The sequence below is a fragment of the Spodoptera frugiperda genome, chromosome 26 (assembly GCF_023101765.2).
Source record: "Spodoptera frugiperda isolate SF20-4 chromosome 26, AGI-APGP_CSIRO_Sfru_2.0, whole genome shotgun sequence".
Lineage (NCBI taxonomy): Eukaryota > Metazoa > Arthropoda > Insecta > Lepidoptera > Noctuidae > Spodoptera > Spodoptera frugiperda.
The window spans coordinates 849,959-873,226 of record NC_064237.1 but is presented as its reverse complement, the minus strand read 5'-3'; the positions used below and the strand labels follow the sequence as shown (position 1 = coordinate 873,226).

At 35.3% G+C, this 23,268-nt stretch overlaps 3 protein-coding genes across 10 annotated transcripts; 1 reads left to right on the top strand and 2 right to left on the bottom strand.

Annotated features, from left to right (window-relative positions):
* Positions 1-83: 83 nt before the first annotated feature.
* On the bottom strand, positions 84-20,467 carry LOC118264463 (uncharacterized). 3 transcript variants are annotated; one of them, XR_007707235.1, is made up of 6 exons: positions 20,267-20,467; positions 19,465-19,637; positions 14,426-14,526; positions 13,017-13,999; positions 10,361-11,719; positions 7,773-10,312 (listed from the first exon to the last, which is right to left on the bottom strand). XR_007707235.1 is itself a non-coding variant. In XM_050704944.1 (5 exons), the coding sequence occupies exons 2-5, from the start codon at positions 19,610-19,612 to the stop codon at positions 11,698-11,700; spliced, it is 1,254 nt and encodes a 417-aa protein (XP_050560901.1). In that variant the 5' UTR covers positions 19,613-19,637; positions 20,267-20,467; the 3' UTR covers positions 7,773-11,697. The 3 variants fall into 3 exon arrangements, 1 of the variants encoding a protein (XP_050560901.1); XR_007707236.1 differs by lacking the exons at positions 7,773-10,312; positions 10,361-11,719 and adding an exon at positions 84-291 and having other exon boundaries at positions 12,745-13,999; XM_050704944.1 differs by having other exon boundaries at positions 7,773-11,719.
* On the bottom strand, positions 470-3,715 carry LOC118264143 (uncharacterized). 6 transcript variants are annotated; one of them, XM_035576547.2, is made up of 6 exons: positions 3,665-3,715; positions 2,981-3,115; positions 2,618-2,712; positions 1,844-2,265; positions 1,355-1,428; positions 470-762 (listed from the first exon to the last, which is right to left on the bottom strand). In XM_035576547.2, exons 2-6 carry the CDS (start codon positions 3,105-3,107, stop codon positions 668-670), a joined length of 813 nt encoding a protein of 270 aa, XP_035432440.2. In that variant the 5' UTR covers positions 3,108-3,115; positions 3,665-3,715; the 3' UTR covers positions 470-667. The 6 variants fall into 6 exon arrangements, with proteins under 6 accessions (XP_035432440.2, XP_035432442.2, XP_035432443.2 ...); XM_035576549.2 differs by having other exon boundaries at positions 2,981-3,112; positions 3,665-3,689; XM_035576550.2 differs by lacking the exon at positions 3,665-3,715 and adding an exon at positions 3,226-3,645 and having other exon boundaries at positions 2,981-3,112.
* A 306-nt stretch (positions 20,468-20,773) lies between the features above and the next one.
* LOC118264464 (autophagy protein 12-like) lies at positions 20,774-23,257 on the top strand. The gene is made up of 3 exons (XM_035576979.2): positions 20,774-21,019; positions 21,423-21,559; positions 21,898-23,257. The coding sequence occupies exons 1-3, from the start codon at positions 20,899-20,901 to the stop codon at positions 22,018-22,020; spliced, it is 381 nt and encodes a 126-aa protein (XP_035432872.2). The 5' UTR covers positions 20,774-20,898; the 3' UTR covers positions 22,021-23,257.
* Positions 23,258-23,268: the final 11 nt, after the last annotated feature.

Here is a 23,268-nt window from a genome sequence, read left to right as displayed (position 1 = left end):
GCGCTGAAGAAACTCTCATTGAAGAAACCATACACATTTTAATATAATAAGTTATCATAACTGTTTATCCTCTGAGGTATGCCTAACATATTTTTCCTTTTATTTTCATATTCAAGACAAGTAAGATGTTGGCAATTTCATAGGTCTTATTACTAAGTAACAAAATAGGTTCGTATTAAATCTATCACACTATTCTTATCATAATATTAAACTTTACAGTAATGGAATTTAGAAAATCAAAACTAAAGCTATATCAATAATACTTTTTTAAATAAGGAATCAATTCGAGATCTTTTACTCAGTCACCAGTCGTGTTCGCGACAACATTTCAGCTACCACAAAGTTTTGTTTTATATGAGCTACCGAGCCTTCGATCACCTGATAGAAGGTAAGCAATCAGCGCAGCCGCACCGTACATGGATACCCGAAATACCAGAAGAATTTGAAGATTCGGGATTGAGAAGATTGAGGAGGGTAATTCGGTAATTCCGGTAATCCATTACCCTCAATCAAAAGGCGAAACAAAGCCAGCGTTGTTTCACGCCGGTTTTCTGTGAGACCATGGTATCACTCCAACCGAGCCGACCGCTTCGTGCCAAAGCATAGCTCTGCCACACTTAAAATTATATACCTATGCAATATTAGTTGATATATTACTTCTTAATGCTTAAAAGTTGTAGCCATGTTTGCAAGTAACTATGCAGACAACGCAATCAGCTTCAATTTCGTGGCGATGACACGGCAAGTTGACCATATCGTAACCTGGAAAATAAATAATTTGTTTTAAAATACAAAATAGGTACAGAAGAAGGCTAATCTTTTATAGGTATGGACATATAATAAGGAGGAATAAAAACTATGTATAGAATTGATCAACCTATATGCTAGTAGTAACTACTGAATATGGTTGATCAGTACTATTCTATTTATTGGGAGAATACAATAGTAACACCATATTATGTACAATAAAATGAGATAAACACAAGAGTAAACCATTGTCCATGCACGGCAATGAATAGTTACATGAAAAAATATTTATTATCACTGCATAATAGTACAATTGTATCAACTTATATCATGGAGCTTAGATCCCGGATTCCCCAACAACCCTTAAATTCCTAACCCCCAAAAGGCCGGGAACGCCACTGGTGTTTCAATGTCCACGGGCGGTGGCGATTGCTTACCATCAGGTGATCCGTTTGCTCGATTACCGGCTTATACCATAAAAAATTAAATATAATGATAGAAATGAGTATGTAGTTTGTAATACAATGAGATATCTGTTAGAGGATATTGGGCAGTGCTGTCACTGGGTCGACCCCAAGTAACTCCAGATAAGAATAGGATGACCTACCACTTGCAGAACTGGAAGCACTCGTGCTTGTGGCATCAGATTCTTGTAGACTGGCCAGCTCAGCTTCCCGCTGTCTAAAACAAACATTGCACCTTTAGTTTATAACTCTTATAGACAATATAAAGATAATACATATTTAATACTTTAATGTATTTAGGAAACCACTACTGAATGGATCATAGTTATTTAGATTTAGATGTCAGCCATGATCGTCCCACTGCATGGCAAAGGCCTCCCTACCTTCCTTTCACTCATCTCTGTTTAAATAGTTAATAATTAATTAATCATAGTTATACTAATACAAAAATACCAATGAGTAAATTTTTTTAAGATGTACATTTATTACAGAGTATGTAAATATTCTTGTAAGGGTGATAATTCAGTATCAGTTTTCACACTGATAGTGTCAACAACATGAATGTTGATGTTGCAAATTATTTGCACTAAGTATAAACTTTGAATTATGTAGTGATAATTGAGTATACTTACTTCCTCTTATCAATTTCATGCATCTGCCGTTCAAGTTTAGACCATATGTCCTCTTGAAACTGTTCTCGAAACTTGGTTTGTTCTTCATACTTGTTGTAATATTCCTTAGCGCGTACACTTGGAGTATATTTGTGGATTGTTCTCGGTGGCGATGAAGGAGGTGTAGGGACTTTAGCACTAGGAACTTTAACTTCTCTTGCTGCACTACCAGCAGCTTTTCGTTTAAACATATTCTGAACGATATTGTCACCAATAAGATGTTTTCTTGCTTCCTCAGCCTCCTGAGCTGCTATAATAGATGAGAGAGCTGCATTTTTATTTATTTTCTTTTTATTTCTGTTCTCTGCTAGCTCTGAGCTCAATAGGTTAAAGTCACCCGACCCATTTAGATCATCATCTTGGTTGGCTTCACTATCTTTTACCTGTAACAGACGAAGAAATATGGTGGTGATATCATAAAGTAGGTATAACATTGCATTTATTCAACAGAGATATATTTTTTTTATATGATCTTTAACTGTGCAGACAGTTTACAAGCTTTTAAACTGACATGATCACTAACACCATTATTAGAACTTTATAAACATGGTAAATATCCCGTCTCAAGTTCTAATAATAGTGTTAGATTATGGAGTATTTCAGGAACAAATATTAAAACTAAACTCGTTTGTGTTACTCAACAAATAGTTTACAAGATGATATTAAATAACTGTTAGATTAACTTTAAAGACTTCATGCCACTAGGCATTTTTTACTAGTTATAAAAAAACATACCAGTCTGAGCATTTGCTGAATCTGTCTAAAGTCTGGTGCTCCAAAGCCTGCTTCTGCATCCACATCACATGTGTAGTATTTTTGTTCTTCACTTTCTATAATATAACATGATTCTAATTAGCATATTATTAAACTCTCATCTGATAGCACAAATTGTTGGTCAATCGAAAAACAATAAAATAATACTTGGATATAAAAGTTAAAGATAATAGCATACAACACTTTTCCTTTTAAATGAAATTGTGTATTACATTAATATTATGCTCAGACTCTGTATAGGTATTTATTTTATGAAGATAATACAAATATTTGATCATTATTGATCAAATAACATTTAAACACAAATATTTTTTACTTATGTACCTTCTTCATCAATATTGTATGCTGGGGGAGCATTGGATGTGTATGTCTCCAAACTGGCTGGAACGCAGGATCCTTGAGCTACTGACAGGTCTCGCATAATTGCCTCCAAACTCGTCCAATCACTCATCTTTACTACTAAAAGAAAAATATAACCAGACATGAAACAACATAGAGAGTACATTTTGTAGTAATAATACACATTAATTATATCTACAAGCAATAGAGTAATACTTATTAAGACTTACATATTTGAATAGGTAACGATAAAATATACAGTCGACTCTCGTTAACTTTCTTGAGTTCTTTACTCTTTTCTAATAGGAAACATAAGGATAAGTACCCAATTCTCAATACTCAATTCTTTATTCACCCACCGACTAGTAATAAATTTCCAAAATCAACAACTTATAATAGTTTTCTTTATGAGATCTAAATAAGTTTTTAAACTGATATGGTCACTAACACTAACATTAGAACTTAAGACGGGATATTTACCATGAACGGATGAACTGATTCATCATCCGTGATCATGGCGCTTGCAACAGTGCCGAAATATCGGAGTCTTAAATTCTAATGTTAGAGATCTAAATAAGCTAGAAAGCTTTTAGTCTAGACCTCAATATTATAGTGAATCAGTTAGTTTGTATTGAAATATTTATGATTGTAAACAAACAACCTGCGCACCTTTTCCTATCACAGTCTCTGACAGTAAGTCACTGTGACATTGACAGTAACTTTATTATTGACAGACGACAGCAAAAAGCCCAAAGAGCATAGAATTTAATTATTTTTTGATACATTTGGCTATGGACTGAGAATCCCCTTTTTATTTCCTTCGATCCAGTCCAATCCTGATTCTCAGTCAAAACTTTGATGATGATATAGATATATTTTATGAATACTGGCTACTACCTTGGTCAAAGGTCATCCTACTCCTACTCCTCATACATCCTACTCCTCACGACTCCGATGAGAAGAATTTTTTCGATGCTCTCAGTTACTTTTTCTTGTTTTTAACTACATGTTAACTACCTTACCTTACCTACGGCTTAGTATCTCGTGCGTATTTCATAACGAGTACCTAGGAATGCCTACTTAACTATTTTATTTGAAAGTTAATGTGAAAATAATGGAATTCATGTATACACGTGAATTATATTTGCAAATAATTGCCGACTGCCTCGTTGGTCAAATGGTCGCAAGTGCGATTGCCGGACAAGAGGCCTCGGGTTCTATTTCCGAGTCGGGCAAAGTATTGCTGGGTTTTTTTCGGTTTTTCGAAAAATTCTCAGTAGTAGCACGGAGTCTGGAATTGTGTCTAGTATGTATATGGTAATATGCTCACCCCCTATTACATGGGACTTATAACACAAATGGTGAAAAGTGGGTGTGCGTAGTAATGTGCACCTCTGTCTACCCCTTCGGAGATAAAAAGGCGTGACGTTGTATGTATGAGTTTCATTTAACACATATGAGTGATTTCCATACTGTATCACAATCCGTCTCAAATATTACAAACAACAGTGAATTATTTATGGTATTAAATCTCAAACTAAATCAAAATAAAATCAACATCATATTCTTTTACCTGTAATCCAAACTAAAATTGTTACAATCTACAGCTTATGGATACTATACCTATATGTTTATCATAGATCACTTTTCTTGTTGGAAATAAGCTCTTTCGCACAGTTCTGCCGGACCGGATTGCAATCCCTAATAACGATTTACCACGTGTAAACTTTAAAGTACCTATGATTGTGTATGTGTTACAGCCAAAGTAATAAATCTTGATATTATATATAGTGTCTAGCAATTATATATAACGACTACTCAATTTAGATGAAGTGATAAATGACACAAAATTAATCACATTAACTAGCAATTTTATATACTATCTTCGAAGACTTGGATAATGTAATAAAACGAGCAGCATGCAAGCAAACATGCAGCATGTAGCAGGCAGGGTTTCTGTCATGGCTCCGGCGCTGCGGTCCTCCGGCGGCCCCACGCGTGCTAATCGTCGCAGACGGCTTTCGCTCGCCACCACCACGGTGGCTCGCTAGCAGCCTCCTGCTCCTCAGCCCGTCGGTCGATCGATTTTAAATTACACTCTAGGGGTAGGACAAACAAGACTACGTGGAGTTGGTTTTGTAGCAATTCGGTTCTGTCACTAACGTTTGTTGCACAGCATATAAAATTTTTAAACGACATTATTATTTAATTGTTACAGGAACTTATAGCAAATTAGTTTGATCGAAATTATATATAGGGCACTACAAGTTCACTACCACCATTTCCTACATAAGTCATTAGGCCTACTAACGTTATGCGACTTAAATTTATGCCAAAACAAATTAGTCTTTGATCTTAAAGACTAATTTTTATTCTTACAAGTTATTCTTACAAGTAAGAGTCTTGTGACATTTTGAGTTACACATGTATTATTACTTTAACTAACTTGGACTTCCTATTATGAATAATGTCCAGATAAAGTGATTAATTTATTACATTGTCTAGTGAATTTGGTATTTATATATGTTACAGTCAGAGTGATTAAATAGCAATTATTCATAATGACTGGTCATTATGAATAATTGTATATAAATACCAAATTCACTAGATAATGTAATAAATTAATCACTTTATCTGGACATTATTCATAATAAGAAATCCAAGTTAGTCAAAGTAATAATACATGTGTAACTCAAAATGTCACAAGACTCTTACTAGTAAGAATAACTTGTAAGAATAAAAATTAGTCTTTAAGATCAAAGACTAATTTGTTTTGGCATAAATTTGAGTCGCATAACGTTAGTAGGCCTAATGTCTTATTGCGAGGACCGTCCGGAGGACACAGTGGAACATACGGTGGCGCTGTGCCCTGCATGGGCTGAGCACCGCCGTGTCCTCAGGGATGTAGTCGGCGACGGCGACCTTTCGCGTCCGGCATTGGTACAAGCCATGGTGCGGAGCGAGGGGAGGGGACTGGGATGCCGTCTCCTCCTTCTGCGAAGCAGTCATGCTAGCTAAGGAGGAGGCGGGGCGCGTGAGAGAACGAACCTCCTCATGTCCCAGCCGTCGCGAGAGACACTCCGGGCGTCGGGGATCGCGCGACGATCTCCGGCCACCGTAAGTGCGGGCCTGCGGACGGCGAGCAAGGGTAGTTCGCCGCCCGACCAGAACCAGACCCGTGCGTGCGGCGCGTCGCGTTCCTCAAAGAGCCATCAGACCACCACAGATGGGGCCCAGTAGGGCTGATGCCTGATCCGGAGCTGCGGACTACCTAGCGGGTTTACCGGAGCTCCGGCTCGAAAAGCAGGAGAAGGAACGGGGTGGTTTTTAGTCAGAAAGAGTCTGACACTCCCTCTCGCCTCGCCCAAGGCGAGAAAAGTCATTGGATGATTTTCCCCCCTCAAAAAAAAAGGCCTAATGTCTTATGTAGGAAATGGTGGTAGTGAACTTGTAGTGCCCTAGACATAATTCCGATCAAACTAATTTGCTATAGTTTCTATAACAATTAAATAATAATGTTGGTTAAAAATTTAATATGCTATGCAACAAAAGTTAGTGACAGATCCGAATTGCTACAAAACCGACTCCACATAGTCTTGTTTGTCCTACCCCTAGAGTGTAATTTAAAATCGCGTAGGCGCGTAGGACCGAGGCGGCCCGCGGGCTGAGGAGTAGGAGGCTGCTAGCGAGCCACCGCAGCTGAGGCTGGCCGGTGAAGCCGGCCAACAAGCCGAAGCTGCGGTGGTGAGCGAAAGCCGTCTGCGACGATTAGCACGCGTGGGGCCGCCGGAGGCCCGCAGCGCCGGAGCCATGACAGACACCCTGCCTGCTACATGCTGCATGTTTGCTTGCATGCTGCTCGTTTTATTACATTATCCAAGTCTTCGAAGATAGTATATAAAATTGCTAGTTAATGTGATTAATTTTGTGTCATTTATCACTTTATCTAAATTGAGTAGTCGTTATATATAATTACTAGACAGTATATATAATATCAAAATTTATTACTTTGGCTGTATTATGAATAACTGTAACATATACAGTTATTCATAATAACCAGTCATTATGAATAATTGCTATTTAATCACTCTGACTGTAACATATGTTCTGTGTTAAACAACTTATAATATTTATGTAAGTACACATGGTATGTCACTCTGACATCCAACCACTCAACCACTCGAGTCCCAACGCACCATTTAATCCAACAAAAAATACTGAAAGGGCATAATACAAAGGCCACTTATATGATGCAGACGAAGTGGCACAAAAACACACCCACTGAGTGGTACCCACTCTTCATATTTATGAATACTTACTTCATCATATGTGATACTTACAATCAAGTAAAAAAAAAAACCCTTTCTACAGTTTGAGAAAAAGAAATAAATAGCATTTAAAAAAATACATAAACCTTAGAAAACCAAATGTGAATAGTAAGATGTTTTTTATATTTATGTAAAGAAATGGGATAGTTTGTTATGTCGTCAATGACTGAGACTACTTGTCGACAGTTAGAAGGATCTAATGCAAGTTACGAAATTGTATTTTTATACTATACCTTCTACAGCTTAATTAGTCCAACAATAAATGATCAATGCCTTCTGGGTGACCAAATAGGTAGTATTGAACTCTCAAGTAGGTATGTGACTAGGGACTCTATGTATGTATTGTAGGTATGTATAGTGTCAATACTCAGGCTGGATTATCACCTAATTATAAAACTCAGAAATTGATTACCTATATGGTTAGGTTATTTAACAAATAAACTGTACACTCAAATTCAAAGTATGTATTTATTTTAACAAAGTAATCACTATTGTAAAACAACACGGTCACAATTTTTAAACTTGAAAACATATTTTGCAAATTGCAGGTTTACAATCTATTACAATCATGTGAGAATGTTTTACAGTAAAAGTAAAATTAAGTAACAAAAATAACTCCTTAACTTAAATAACGCTCAACTCAACCATTTTGGAGGGAATCGAACTAATTACAATACTAAAACTAAAGGACAAGAGCAACTTATGTAGGCCTCCCTTACATAAACAAGTCGCAGATAAAAGACGACGTAAGTGGATCACTATGGAGTAATCAATGTAATTTTATAACTTGTGGTTTTTAATTAATATAACAATTACATTCAACAAAAATCATTATTGTATGCCATCTTATACTTAAACAAAGATCAACTATTGAGCCCATGACTCATGATATAAAAGTGCCTTTGTTTAGGCGGCTTTTCACTAAGGCCGATACCGTATTATACTATAATTATATTAGGGCCCTCGCCTACAGCGACTTTTGTAGCGTCGTGTGTCTGCATAGATATATTCGCGAACTGCACATAAAAGTAATATGAGTTACATAGTAGCAAAGCTCGTTTTCTTTTCCCTTCTCCTCTAATAATATCTTCTAATTAATTTCGTTGCGGGATCCAAGACAGTCCTGGAACGCGCCGGACTTCAATGTTCCGGTGTTTTCATGGTTGTATCTACTGTAGATCCTGGTTTACAGAAGTTGCAGCGGTATGGGAGGGTGTGGCGGGCAACATAGTAGCGATGCTCTCGCGCTTGTAGTAAATGCGCCACAGTATTGCTACACAAAGTCGCTGTGGGCGAAGGCCCTTATTACCAATACGTATAATAACATCAATATATATTCATTGAGCGTATAAAATATAAGGACATAAACAGTCGTGTCCAAACAGCTAAGGACTTTAAGGTCACATTTTCGAATATCACAATCTTATTCCCCGTGAGGATAAACAGACTGGTAACTTTATACACATACCACTATAAATTGTCTCAAAAGTCAATTTCAAAAACCGTACAAATCCACATTTATGAAGACGATAACTTAAGTACACTTTACTAAACTTTAACGTCTTGAAAATTTAATGTCACCCACTTTAAGAATTTTTTGTGCCTGCCCTCTTTCTAAGTTATGGGTTTGGCTCCCAATTTTTTTTCGTTTCGCCCTTCTCAGACGATATCCAATCACAAATTCTTTTTATCCTACAATCTACGGGCCACTTCAAATCCATCACTTGCTTTTGTATTAATGATTATGTTTTCGGCTTACTCACGTAACTGTTTGACGAGCGAGTCGCGCAGCTGTGTCGTGTGTCGCGGAATGCTGCTCATGAATATGAGCCTTCTAGCATGCATGGTTTGAAACTAAATGAGCTCTTTGTCAGTTACGTTAAGCCGATAACATAATAATTAATTTAGTATGTCTCACGAAAGTTACTTATAATAAAATTATGCTTTTATATTTGTTTTCATTACATATTCATACCAAGAGAAACCAAAAAGTTGAAGAATCATCTTCCAGCATTTGCTGAGAGCAGCTTTGTAACACGGACATACATTTTGTGATTAGTCCATTCATTGGAACTTTATATACCCTTCTTTCATTCCTATTTATAGTCCAACATTAATATCCATACACAATAACAGATAACAATATCTCACTATGTATTATAATGAAATAGGGAGAAATATTATCACATATACAAGAATACAATGTGTCGGTTTGTCTTCAACAATTTTCAGTTAGTACATAAAAACTTGAGTGCCTGTACTGTAGTAGATTGTATATTCAAACATTTCATCACAAAGCATTATCAAATTCTTTATTGCACACTAAATAGCATCTAAAATTATTTAAATGTTCGTGTTTAATGTTTTTACATAGTTATAATACTCATAAACATGCCAAAATTTCTTATATAAACCATTGTTCAAGATATCGAACAACAAATTACACTATAACATTTATAAACTTACAATATAATAATTAATATCCAATAGTAAAATTGCTAAAAATATAATTATCTATTAAACAAAATATCTATTGTACCTTGACTACTGCACTTAGTACTTACTTTTAAATAATAAATCAATCATTCTCTCTACACTATAGGACATATTGCCTGGTAATAGAATATATTTGGACAAGATCACTAAATGACAGATTAAAAATCAGTCAATATTAGTGTTAGGGTGCATTTCCACCAAAGATGTGCTATGCTACGTTTATGTGGATGCGTTTGGCTTTCACCAATCAGCTAAGCTATGTTGGCTAAGGTGGCCAAATGCACACTTATCAATGCTAAAAAAGTTTTTTATATGGAAAGACGCGTGCTATGGATAGCTTCCTTACAATCGATACATTGCATACTTGAGCTGCGCTTCTTCCTCGCACAGCTACATAGCTTAGTATCAGTGGAAACGGTCACATAGTTTCACAGCTTAGCTATTTCATCTTCGTAACATAATTACATAGCACATCTCTGGTCGAAAAGCACCCCTAGTGTCTAAACACGTCGCGTATCCTCGGCATAGTGTGTTTAGACACTTATAACGGCTTAGCACCTGAAACTAGCCTCCCATTAATTTTATTATAACAATAAATATTTTTTTTCTTAAAAGTAATATACTAATAATATTTGGCAATGTTATATCAAGTTTATTAGGCAGGGAGCCTAATCCTAGAATAAATGGTAATTTACCAATTTCACAGTCAAAGTCAAAATCATTTATTTCAAATAGACCAAGAAGGCACTTTTGAACGTCAATGCAAATATAATAATATTGATAATGTCTGTCTGTCGGTTCAAAGTGTAGATTCCTATGGCGAAGAGCCAGCAAGAAATTCCATAGGTTACTCCTTTTCAATCAGATTCACAATACAATTCTTGGTTGTTTCGATTTCTTCAACTATGTAAGAATAATGTAAAACTAATATTCAGTCAAAATGATAGAAAAAGAAAATAACCTTGAGGACAACAAAATCAATGCAATCTGGAGCTGACCAGTCCCAGTTGACAGCGCCCGTTTACGAACATGACACGTACATCAGCACCGCCCAACTCAACCATGTTGCAGGGAATCGAGCGATCCAATGCCCGTGCCACCGCCAAATAGTGCCGGCGTTAGGGGGCGACATGGGCCGATGGCCCAGGGCGACAAAGTCTGTGGGGCGCCAATAAAATGAAAAACTACTGCTAACACTTGATATTGCTTCCCTCAAGTGGGCGCCACAATATTTTCGCCCGGGGTATCAGTGGCCCTTACGCCGGCACTGCCGCCAATGAGACCTTTGAGTGAGCATGACAACTCCAAGCTGACACAAATACATTCTACTAATTACTGGGCTCTCACATTTACGATAATTGTATAAAGTACAGAACACATTGAAATAACATGGTTATATTATTAAATTTTTTCGTTACCCTGTGGAGCCGGACCAGCTTGCCTCCAAGCATTTTTATCTTCTTAATCATTTACTTTGTAGTATGCTTGTCTACATAACGTTTTTTTAATGCATAGTTAAAATTTTGATTCATTCAGATTATGTATTTCTCATAACTCTATTATAACATTTAACACAGAATCCCATAAAGGACTGAGTTACTTATTTTTGACAATCTAAAAAATGGTTGACTTAATCTATCCTGAGATACAATTTTGACCTATCACAAACACGATATGTCAGTCAATTTTAAAGATATTGTCACATATATATAAATATATAAGTCAAAATTTATATTTCTTTTAATTTCAAATTTTCTATAGACCTTGCAAAGATCACATAATATACACAATTTTTAGTTTAACAAAAAGGGTTTCGGGTACTTAGCCATAACATAGATGTATTCTAATCTAATTTTTTTCACAAATATCATTCAATATCTATTTTGTTATTGTTGTTGTTCTGAAACAAAAGAACTATACATGCATAACAATTCTCAAAGAAATTGCAAGTCTGCAATATCTAAATAAATTCTATGTAATCAAAATTCTAGATTATTGTAACTTTTGCATATTTTGCAAAATTAACCCTTTCCATAACAATTTTTAAAACGTAAGTTAAATATTGCTAGCCTCATCAGCAGGAGTAGGAACGGGGTGATTTTTAGTCAGTAAGAGTCGGACACTCCCTCTTGCCTCGCCCAGGGCGAGAGAAGTAATTGGATGATTTTCCCCCTCAAAAAAAAACCTAATTAGAATATTTATGTAGATAACTGCTATTTATCTTCTAATATGTTCATTGAAATTAAGTGATGTCAAAGACAATTTTGTTAACATTTAAATACTCTTACGGCGCGTTCCAATAAACTACCGATCGGTAAATTTGCTTACGAGCCGTAGAATTTTGACATAAGCTCCATACAAAATGTGTCAAAATTCTACGGCTCGTAAGCAAATTTACCGATCGGTAGTTTATTGGAACGCGCCGTTAATCAACAATATGTTTATTTGGATAAAGATTAATATTATTACGCTGATACAACTCTTATAAATAATGCATTTATTTCGACCAAAATTGAATACTATAAAAAGGGAGAATTTAGGTTCTAGGGAGTTAATCTTAATTTTGTTTATTTTAGACATATTATAGTGTCCCAGATTTTTTTTAGATCATTTTAAGAGGAATATTTCTTTCTTACATATATTTTTGGTACCTTGAACCATTTTCGCAACGCACGCAACGGAAGCCCTTAAGGATGAATAACTTTCCCCGTATTTTTTTCATATTTTTTTTTGTTCCTAATACAACTATGAAGGCAGTTGTCCCACCGGCAACGATGAACGAGTAACGAGTAGAGCTAGAACTAGAAACGAGTGAAAACAAAAACAAACAAGTGAAGCGAGCACTCGCCGGCAGTGTGAACAGTCAGCGATCAACTATTTGTATATGCATCTCTTTTGTTTACACGGAAAGTATATCTATTGTACGTTTCTTGAGCGAGAAAATAGCCGATAGTTAGTCGTTCACTTGCCGTTGGTGGGACAACTGCCTAAGAGCAAAGAAATAATGGTAAACGCTGCAACCAGCGTGATGTTATATAGCGTAAAGCCTTCCTCGATAAATGGTCTATACATCACAAAAATAATGTTTTAATTCGAACCAGTAGTTCCTGAGATTAGCGCGTTCAAACAAACAAATAAAAAACTCTTCAGCTTTATAATATTAGTATAGAAGTATAGATTTATTGTCTTGTACTTACGTGTCAGCATTGCTCGTGCTAGGTGACATTTGCTCAGCCAACCGTCGTTTCGCAGCCAAATCTTTTTGTTTTAATACATCACTAAGGTTGTCCCAGTTGACATTTATTTCAGCATCTTTCTGTTTTTGTTCGCAGCGATCCCGATACTGTTTGCCCAAGTCCGTAGCGTACTTGCTAGGTTGGAATAATTTTATTGTTGTCGATGGACTCTCAGACTTTGATGCCGTACTGGGTTGTGGAGAAGCGGACTTTGAAGAAGTGCTGGGCTTGACTGGATCTTTTCTCTTAAAGCATATAGGGCCCAGGTAAGGAGTTTTTGGCAGTTTTTCTTGAACAGGCGCTGCTAACCACCGGTTGACTTTTGCGATTGATTCTCTAATTTCCGGGTCCTGGACCAAGGCTCTTTTTGGGTTGTCCCCTTCAATGCTGTCTGGCCTTCTTATGGGCTCGATTGGAGTCACAGGTAAAGCCTTAGGAGTTACATAATCTGACGCATAACTTTCTTCAACCTTAACATCTGAACTTCCATCTTTAGTCTTTTCAAACTGCTCTGGAGTCCATAGCTTTACGTCTGGTTTCGAGTTGGTGTCGTTGTTAGCATAGAGCCGCAATAATGTTGCTATAGCAACGTTTTTTTGTTTTTTTAAATGATACGACTGACTGTCTGACTTAGCCGCCTTACTAATAGTGTTTTTGAGAGCGGTTGTAACGTCTTCATCATACCTTGTTGCTTGTGTGCCTGTATCTGTCACATTGTTGCTGTCACCACAGTCAAATATTTTTTCTCTTGTCTCTACACATGCACTGGCACTCTGTAGAACACCGATAACACTAGTTTCTGTATTACCTACATTTGGCACAAATTCAGGGACATTGGGGTTCAATGACCTATCAGTGTTAGATTTGCTAATAGTAATTTCGTATTTACGATGATCCTCTATGCAACCAGAATCTTCATCATCATCACGTTCAAAGTTCCGCACCTACGAAAGAAACACGATATTCTTTACTATAATAATGAGTAAAACTATTGCATAATATAATGGTACTAGTGTGGAGATCATAGTTACTGAACATATCTATATCCCCAAATGGGAATACTGCTGCCCCTGAATGATTTCGTGGGATGGCAGTTTCTGTCCCATACTTGCAGTTTTCTGGACTAGTATTAATGCCAATTGTCTCAGAAGACTGGTCGCTGTTATCTTAAGACGATAGTCATAGTGCTGTAGGAGGCGCTATGAGCTAACACGCTAGTAGATAAAACACTTTTTCTGTGTCTACCAGTGAGAACCTATAATTGGCTTTATGTAGCTGTTTGTTGTTGTGTAAATTTTTTGTATTAGCTGTTGTTTAGCTCCTAATATAAAATAAATAAATCGATAAATAATATGTTCAAAAGCACTTACTAAATCTAGCATTTGCCTTATACCAGCAAGGTCGGGGCCTGAATTCTCGGACTGTGATAATCTTCTATAACAATCACCAAACATCAGGTTCATGTCAGAATCTGTAGCAACCAGAAAACCAAAGTTAAAACTGCACAAATTAACATAGGTACAATTTAGAAGAGTTTATGGAATCTTTGATACATTATTTGATCATTTACCTATCTATACTAATATTATAAAGCTGAAGAGTTTTTCTGTTTGTTTGTTTGAACGCGCTAATCTCAGGAACTACTGGTTCGACTATTAGTAACGAAAAATAATGGAAAATGTTAAAAAAAAACAGGGAAAATTATTCATCCTTGTGGCTTCCGTTATGTGCACTGGAAATGGTTTACAAAAAAATATATATATCAAATAATTATTCCTCTTGAAATGATCCAAATAAATCACCGCAACAGTATATTATGTCTATCATTTAAGATTAACTCACTAGAACCGTTATTATCTTTCCGTTATATCTTTGGTCAAATTAATGTATTATTGTAAGAATTGTATTGACATAATAATATTAATCTTTATCCAAATAAATGTGTTGTTGATTAAGAGTATTTAATTGTGAACAAAATTGTCTTTGACATCTCTTAAGTTCAATGTACATCTTAGAAGATATTACAATTTTAAAATAACACCAATATAAAATTCACCCACACCATATGATGAGCAAAACATGACAGTGCCCACATATGTACATTTACAATTTAAAATAATGTTTCTATACAAATAAAAAAAAAAATTATTCTTTCAAAGCAAAAAAGAACAGTGATGTGTTCGTTCTTGAGTGAAGCGTTTTTGTCAACAATGGCCTTGAACTCCACTTCACTGTCCTCCCACTCTTATAGCTGTTTTGACCTCTCCAGTTCCTTGAGAGTAAGCCGCAATTTCTCTTCTAGGTCATTTACCATAGTAGCCCTGCGAGTCAACACAACAATTGTTTCCTTGTTTTCTAAAAAGTAAAGAATTAAGCTAAGTGTTGGCAATAATAATTAGCAATACTAGTTTTATGTGAAAAATGTAGGTAGACCAAAAATAAAATTATTTTATGAAAAGTTGAAATTTAGTAAAAGAATTGGTAAATTAATAGACAACAAATAGACCATCATGTGATTAAAAACTAAGATAGATATAAGCTAACTTGTAAAAAGGTAAAATATTATGGAAAGGGACAGAATACAAAGTCGTTATAATTAAGTAGAAGGTAGGTAGTAAGTTTATGAAATTTTTAAGTAAAATAGTGGCCTAATAATGTTAATGCGCATGTGCAGTCAGTTATACAGTTTATTATTGACTGGGCTATGTTTTCGTCATCGATTCTGCTTTCCACTTTGTGTCAAGCTAAAGGAAACATAAACGGTGCTGGTGTGTACGGGACGTTTACTCAAAGAATTGAGTAAAAAGTAAAATTTTTTTCGTATTACAATTACAGCCACACAGTACTTCGTTAACTATAATTCTAATAAGATTAAAAGTATAAATACAAAAAAAAGAACAATACAATACTACCCTGGTTTTATGATTTCAAATCCACCGTCGTTTTTTCTTTTGACACGTTGTTCAAATCGTGATCACAAATAACATTTATTTGTTTAATCTTGCGGTAGAATTTCACGAAAACACTTGACACAATACTTAATTACGATATTTAACTAATTAACAAAAAGTTATTAGGTTTAAACAATTAAAATTAATTAATTTGATTAAAAAATCTAATAAGATATTTCTAATAGAACCGGCTCCCAGTGTTGCCACTTGCCAGCGCAAAAAGAAAGAAAAGATTTGAAGACAGTGTTGCCAACCCTTGGCGTTGAATTTTTTAACTTGTAATTAATTTATTAATAAATACAATTTTATTATTTTTATCATTTACGTAACAAAAGTAATAAGAAAATAAAATACACATTGATTTTTTTTAAATACGTAGATGGTAGACAGGTACTTAGACTGAGGGCAAAGTTGATAGATCTACCTAAAAGTTGGTAAATATGACAACACTGTTTAGAGTATTTCGGACTGGCCTGATTTATATCCTGTCTCACCACTCAGGTGTTCCTTATCTACGATAATGATGACAAAGCTTCTGTATTTTCTCACAGCTTACACTCTAGCGATGTAACAGTAAGCCACTGCACTAGTCGACTGTCAAACAGTCGCGATATTGTGCTCCGCTTCGTGGAAACAGGTACCCTTAGTACGAGTTTGTTTTACATTTAAAGTAATCGAACGCGCTCTTCTTTTGATACTCATACTAAGGGTACAGTTAAGAGCTCAGTTTCTTTAATTTCTAAAGGGATTTTTTATTAAAAATTAATAGCTTCAATCTCATACCTACCTACTACCGTTTACAAAAATATGAATTCACGTTTACATCATTTTGCGGGTATTAGGTACATTGTATTTACGTAATAATGGAAGCAGCTAACTTTTATCTTCATTGTGGTTACACACAATATTGTTATGATAGTATTTGACAAAGTTTGCAATGTAATAAAAATGGAGTAATATAACGCAACTCTGCCTAATATAAGAAAATATACAAATGCAGGGTACTCACTAATTCTAAAAGTCCAAAGTGCAACTGTGCAACCAAATTGCGGACCTGACTTTAAGGCAACCGTGCCTGTTATTACACGGTAAAAGAATATGATGAAACAAAGAATCACGCAGAAAGTTGACAAATCTATCGAAAATAAGCTTAGACATGGGCCTACACCCAATCACACATTATAATTAACTACAAATATGGGCCTGTACCCGATTACACAATTTAAACCAAATTAAAGTTCATAGCACGTTGCAACAAAAGATGACATTGAGCGAGGCTCGAACTCGAAGCCAGATGTCGGCAGTCCGAGGTAGTTAGTTCTACTCGCCCATCTAACCGCCTTCTAGCAGTTGGGAATCAGCGTTCTATTTCTACGAGGTGTAAGTTACTTCAAGGCTGGTTGGTCTTCAACCCGTCGATTTCAGCAGCTTGCTATTAGTTTCCGCAAGCTGAGGACAAAGGGTACGGTCAGCTTTGCAAAAAACAAAAATCTACTTGTCCAGCTTACACTTCGTAGAATAGACGCAAACACTTACCCCGTTTCTTCCACTACTCGCACACAAATCACTCCTCACAATACTTACTGTGTGGAATTTTGCCAATTATAATAAATTAATTAATGATTTTAAAATTAAAATAATTAAATTAAAATAATAAATATATTTCACGAATGGATTAATGAGCACGAGTCGAATTTGCACCGTAATCTGAGCCATCGTCCTTTGTCTGTCGCCTTTTTATTCCACTCGCGTATTAAAAATTTTCTCTAACCCGCAATTTTATTTATTCATGACTGCCGGTAGATGATAATTAATTTATTGACTTGTCGCGAGCCTAGTAACACCATCTAGTCATAGGCTCGCGAATTAATTTACGGATCATTACAATGGTTTTTTTTTTAACGTTGCACCTCAGGGGAATGAGGTTTTTGTCACTAGGATTTTGTCCTGCGTCGTGGGTGCGTCTACAAACATACAAGTTCACATACACATCCCTCTCAGACCCGAAACAAAAATATCTCGATCACACAAAGTTACGCCGTGCGGGAATCGAACTCGCTACACGTTGCGCGGCAGCCGGTTGGCTAGCCACCGCGCCAACCGTGCAGTCAGTATTATTTATTTGATAAACACACTATTATTATAATTCTTATGAGCCAGTGTAAGTGACTAAGTACAATCAAACGAAAATATGCCATCAGCTGTTTAGTTGCAAGTTCCGACAAGTTGCAACATGACATTCAAGATTGATGACAAAACATTGTTCCATTCCATGTAGGATGTAGGTCATCGGTAAAGGCGACAGCGCATCAAGCTACCCTAATGTAACAAAAGATTTTTCTACTTTATTCCAGTACCCTTAGTATGATTTTGATTTACGTTTAAAGTAATCGAAACGAAAGCGGCGGTCAAAAATGGCTTCGAGAAAAGGATCGTAACGGCCGTGCCGCTATTTTTTGCTCGTCTAGGCGGCGGCACTTCAGTACACCCAGATGTGTAAGACTTTTTTTATTGCATTTGGTCAAGTTCTTTGCCATAAATTAACCTTAGATATGTTATTCAGTAAGTCAATTAGGTACTTATATGATGGCATTTGGCTACCAATAAACAAATATTTTTTATAAACAGTCAATTACTTTTATCAAGTTTTATCCCACAAGTTGATTTATTTCTCAATTTATTTGGTGTTGTAGTATTGAATCATCAAATAATATGTATAATCATCTGACCCTCTTTTGTCATAAATAATCTGCTGATCTGTCTATAAACTGCTTACAACATTCCTTACTATATTTGGAGACTGCATTTGTTTAAGTGTATGCATGTAATTTGAAACCACTTTGAATGATGGGGTTACATCATAACTTAAAATTATTATGAATTCTGTAACTTTGAGACTAAAAAGTTTAACATTCCAATACACATAGGTAGTTTATAAAAATAGGATAAAGTGCATTGAGGTAGATAAAAAAGGTTTTAAAGCTGACTTTTAAAATAATATTATTGAAGCCGCGACGGCACGATGAACTATAGCCATTCATTCGCTGCCGTACAGACGACTGCTCGAGCAGTCGCGAACACTTCAAGCCGTAACAGTTTCAAGCAGTCGACGCCGACCGCTCGAGCAGTCCGTGTAAATAAGCTCTAAAGCTGACTTTTAAAATAATATTATATTGAACTTAGTACCTACATCAATTTAATGATATAGAAAAAGTCAGCAGAAAGAAAGAAAGAACATTTTTCTTTGCAAATTGCTGATAGACAGAAAATTTTGTTGTGCTAAATAAACTAATTGACTTAATGAAGGTAGGCAATGATTAAATGATATTTAAACAATTTAATCTTAAATGCATTGTGGTGGAAACAATAGCATTAAAATGGAATTAAAAGAAATAATGTGTAAATAAGTATTACACCAAGAAGTCTAGTAAAGGTTGTTTAACTAAATATATTGTTACCTTCGTCCTCCATGAGAAGTGGTGGTGGCGGTGCATCCCCCACAACTATAAATTGCGCAGCTATATCCTTTTTCTGTACCGTCCCTGTTGCTTCAGCAATATCTCGCAATACATCTGCTTTTGTTTTCCAAGTCTTCACTTTAGCCATATTGAAGTATGTTGTCAAGAATAGACTAAAAATAAAATCAAAATTTTATATAAACATCTTTGTATATTTTGAATTAGTTAATACACCATCTTGACTTAATAATAATAGTTATAGAAAAATATTTTTTATAAAAAAATTCTGGAGTTGAGTTCTGGAGACAAATCAATGTGACTTTTTCCGAGTTATATGTACTTTTTATGATTATTTAGAGACCACTGACAAATGGTGAAGGAAAATATAGTGTGAAATTTTGGGCTTATAATTTCTAATTTATAAGTTTGAAATCACCAACCCGTATTGAGCAAGCATAGTGATTAATGCACTAATCTATTAGCCTGACAGATAATATAACGTATTAAAAAATAACCCAGTCGGTAGTGAGTACATCATGGCTTGGATCTTGAGTCAAAATCAAAATTCAACAAAAGTGTTGGAAATGACCGATGGAAAAATTGTGACCAGCTGATAAACAGCCAAAAGGACACTGTTGATGTCGTGTCTCAATTACGTCCATTATGGACCTTATTTCGATTCCTTAGAGACTACTTTTGTATTAACAAATTCGGTTACAGAATACAGACTTGATGTAGATGGGATGCCAGTTGGTCAGTGCAGGGTATCCTTGTTTTAAAAAGAGTAAAATTTATTTATTACCTTGGATTTCTATTATAGAGTGCGTGTGGTGCTGTATCCTTTGTCCGAACAATAAACTGACTGTTTCCTTATACTTGTATAGGTACTTTAACATACACAGACTGACTTCCTGACTACTTATTATACTCTTTGAGACTGACTGAGTGACTGATGATAGTTTTGCAGTGCCATCTGATTAGTATAACAATTGACAGACAGTACCAACTTGTGTCAACTGGTGTCAACATGTCCAGGGCTCAGGGTTGCCAGACGAGTACGAATAAAGCAGGAAATATATTTTTGCTCTTGACATTCTCTGACAACAAGACAAACAGAGAAATGAGTAGACAACATAATGACGACAGCAATGCAGGTATTGGCAATGTCGATTATATTATTATTAATCGATATGAACGATTTTAATATTGATCATTTGTAAAAATGATAAATGCATGAAGAAATTAAAGATAGAACTTCAATCTATTCGATTTCGGTGCGATATTGAGAATCCCAACTTGTAAATGTCAACATCACAGTGACGTTTTGTGGTGACTGACAGAAAGAAGAAACCATGAAATCTTTGTTGATTTATTGAAAGTCTTGAAAATTTTAAATTTGCTACAGTGCGAAATACATTGTAAACTTATTCAATAATGGGTGACGACAAGCAAACTGACGATGTTCAATCAGACCTATCTCAAGCGACTGAGAGCTTAAAAATTGAGAGTGAACAAAAAGATGGAGACTCTTCGAAAGGAGACAACAAAGTTAAAAGTAAGACTATTGATAATAATATTAAGGATAAATACAAACACTGAGTATTTCTCAGACAGACAGTACATCTAGTTATCGCGTGTAATTTCATGCAGAACGCTTTTGCTGAAACCTTTGTATGATGAGCTTATTGTTGATTCTCATTAGCTAAGTATAATAATTATTTAGTGATCCATTTGACTATCTACTATGTTCTGCAGTTGACTTTGTACCCATTGTATCAGTATAATGTACCTATATGATACACAAGAGAATATATAGTGTCTTGCATAGATCTATCTTCTGGCACAGCACACAGGTTAAAAATGTTTATCACAGAATTGTGCCATTCACTGTTATTAAATACTTCACACGTAAGTTTTTGTTATAAAGTGAACTATAAAAGATTGTTTTCATGTTACAGTTGATATTCTGCTGAAAGCCACAGGAAATGCCCCCATTATGAAGAAAAAGAAATGGGCAGTTGATGCAGAGAAACCAATTGGTTGGATCATGGAGTTTGTGAAGAAATATCTTAAATTAGAACCTAATGAGAAATTGGTGAGTGACTAATTAAGCACAATCTTGTAACCAGCCGATCTGGAAGTCATTGGGGGAGGTCTATGTTCAGTAGTGAACATTGTGTGGCTGATATGATAATGATGATAATCCTATCATCCATACTAAATATGTACTCTTCTAATATATATGTTTATCCACAGAGTACATATTTGCTCATTTGTTTTACAACTACCTAATGTTGTGGGTCCACGGGCAGTAGTGATTGCTTTTTCAATCATCAATTAATCTGTTTTCCATGAAAAGTCTATTTCAAATAAACTAAATTGTAACAATTGCTGTCTATTTTGTATACTATACATTTTTTTTTTGTATTTCAGTTTCTCTATGTGAACCAGACATTTGCTCCATCTCCAGACCAATTAGTGAAGAACTTATATGAGTGTTTCGGTACTGATGGTAAACTAGTGTTGCATTACTGTAAGAGCCAAGCTTGGGGCTGAGTGTACTTAGAGTTCAGAGTTCTGTGGCATAATGAGACTATATTAAAAATAAGGTGTTATTTTATATTTAATCATGTAAGGTTTCTTAGCTGGCTGTTTTTATTAAGTGTATTGTGTGGTTCGGTCAACAAATAATGTGGTAAATGCAGCTTGAAGGTTTTTCTGTGTAAATTCCCATAGTTCTTGAGCCTATATTGCTGTTATCATATCAAAAAGTTACGTGTGATTGATTCACAATCATATCATCACATTAACAGCCTATAAATGGGCCATACCGATTAAAGCCTCTTCTCAAATGGAGAAGATTTACGCATTATACTCAATGTGGGTTGGCATTTCAGGTTGATTGTGAACAGCACTCATATGTGAGAAGCAGGTATCTTAAAACCTCTGAGTCACCACGATGACTGAACAATTATGTGTGATCGATTACTGGAAACTTCTATTTGTTGGCTAATGACTACACAATTATAAACTGAAATAATGGTTTTAATGAAAAACTAAACAAGTTTTGTTTTGGTGCAGTCTAATGAAACATTTGTTTTACTGGTCATATCTATAGGAATAATGAAGTTGTATTTTAAAAAAGTAGTTTATACAAAATTATTTTAGTTCTAGTCACTACATTTCGTCTAGTAAAACATGTTTTATTTCACCATTATAATTCACCGATTTATAAACATCATTGCTAGTATTGGCTCTGTGAAATCTTCCAGACTATGGTCCTTTTTAGCTAAACAGTTTTATTTAGGTTCCCTTTTTTCTTTATTTAGTAATTGGCATTTAATCCACTTCCTGATGTCCAATTGATCTGATACTTGGAACACACTCTTAATCATGATTACCTATCAATACAAGCTTATTAAAAGACATAAATATAATTGTGTGTTGATATCATGATGCATCATAACCTGGTGTAAGTTTTGTCTGAATTGGCGTCAAGTCTGGTTTATCATGCATATTAATTTGTTACCTTTGTCACAGTGAAATAAAGTTTTCTCCACAACAAAAGTATCAGGAGACTGAATTAGCTTAAAGCAAAATAAATAAGCTGAAGGCCAGTTCTGAATAAATGTTAGCCGGCAGATGTTTGATTGCATTCCACAATGCTTAATGTAAGACTCTGTGTTCTGTCAGCTAAAGAATGCTAATGTATGTGCGTTTCTAAATGTGATATGTATCATATTAGTTGTAAGTGTATGAATATGAAATAAAGGGATAAATACTTTGTAATGTACTCATCTGTTG

What these genes read in the sequence shown, in the direction of transcription:
- LOC118264143 (XM_035576547.2), bottom strand. Translation starts at nt 3,107, where the DNA reads ATGAGTGATTGGACGAGTTTGGAGGCAATTATGCGAGACCTGTCAGTA. An exon ending in CATGAAATTGATAAGAGGAA is followed by an intron (nt 1,429 to 1,843) that starts GTAAGTATACTC and finishes TGTTTGTTTTAG; the next exon opens with ACAGCGGGAAGCTGAGCTGG. An exon ending in TGCTTCCAGTTCTGCAAGTG is followed by an intron (nt 763 to 1,354) that starts GTAGGTCATCCT and finishes TTTATTTTCCAG; the next exon opens with GTTACGATATGGTCAACTTG.
- LOC118264463 (XM_050704944.1), bottom strand. Translation starts at nt 19,612, where the DNA reads ATGGCTAAAGTGAAGACTTGGAAAACAAAAGCAGATGTATTGCGAGAT. An exon ending in ACTTCTCATGGAGGACGAAG is followed by an intron (nt 14,527 to 19,464) that starts GTAACAATATAT and finishes TGGTTGCTACAG; the next exon opens with ATTCTGACATGAACCTGATG. An exon ending in TAAGGCAAATGCTAGATTTA is followed by an intron (nt 14,000 to 14,425) that starts GTAAGTGCTTTT and finishes TTTCTTTCGTAG; the next exon opens with GTGCGGAACTTTGAACGTGA.
- LOC118264464 (XM_035576979.2), top strand. Translation starts at nt 20,899, where the DNA reads ATGGGTGACGACAAGCAAACTGACGATGTTCAATCAGACCTATCTCAA. An exon ending in AGGAGACAACAAAGTTAAAA is followed by an intron (nt 21,020 to 21,422) that starts GTAAGACTATTG and finishes TTCATGTTACAG; the next exon opens with TTGATATTCTGCTGAAAGCC. An exon ending in TAGAACCTAATGAGAAATTG is followed by an intron (nt 21,560 to 21,897) that starts GTGAGTGACTAA and finishes TTTGTATTTCAG; the next exon opens with TTTCTCTATGTGAACCAGAC.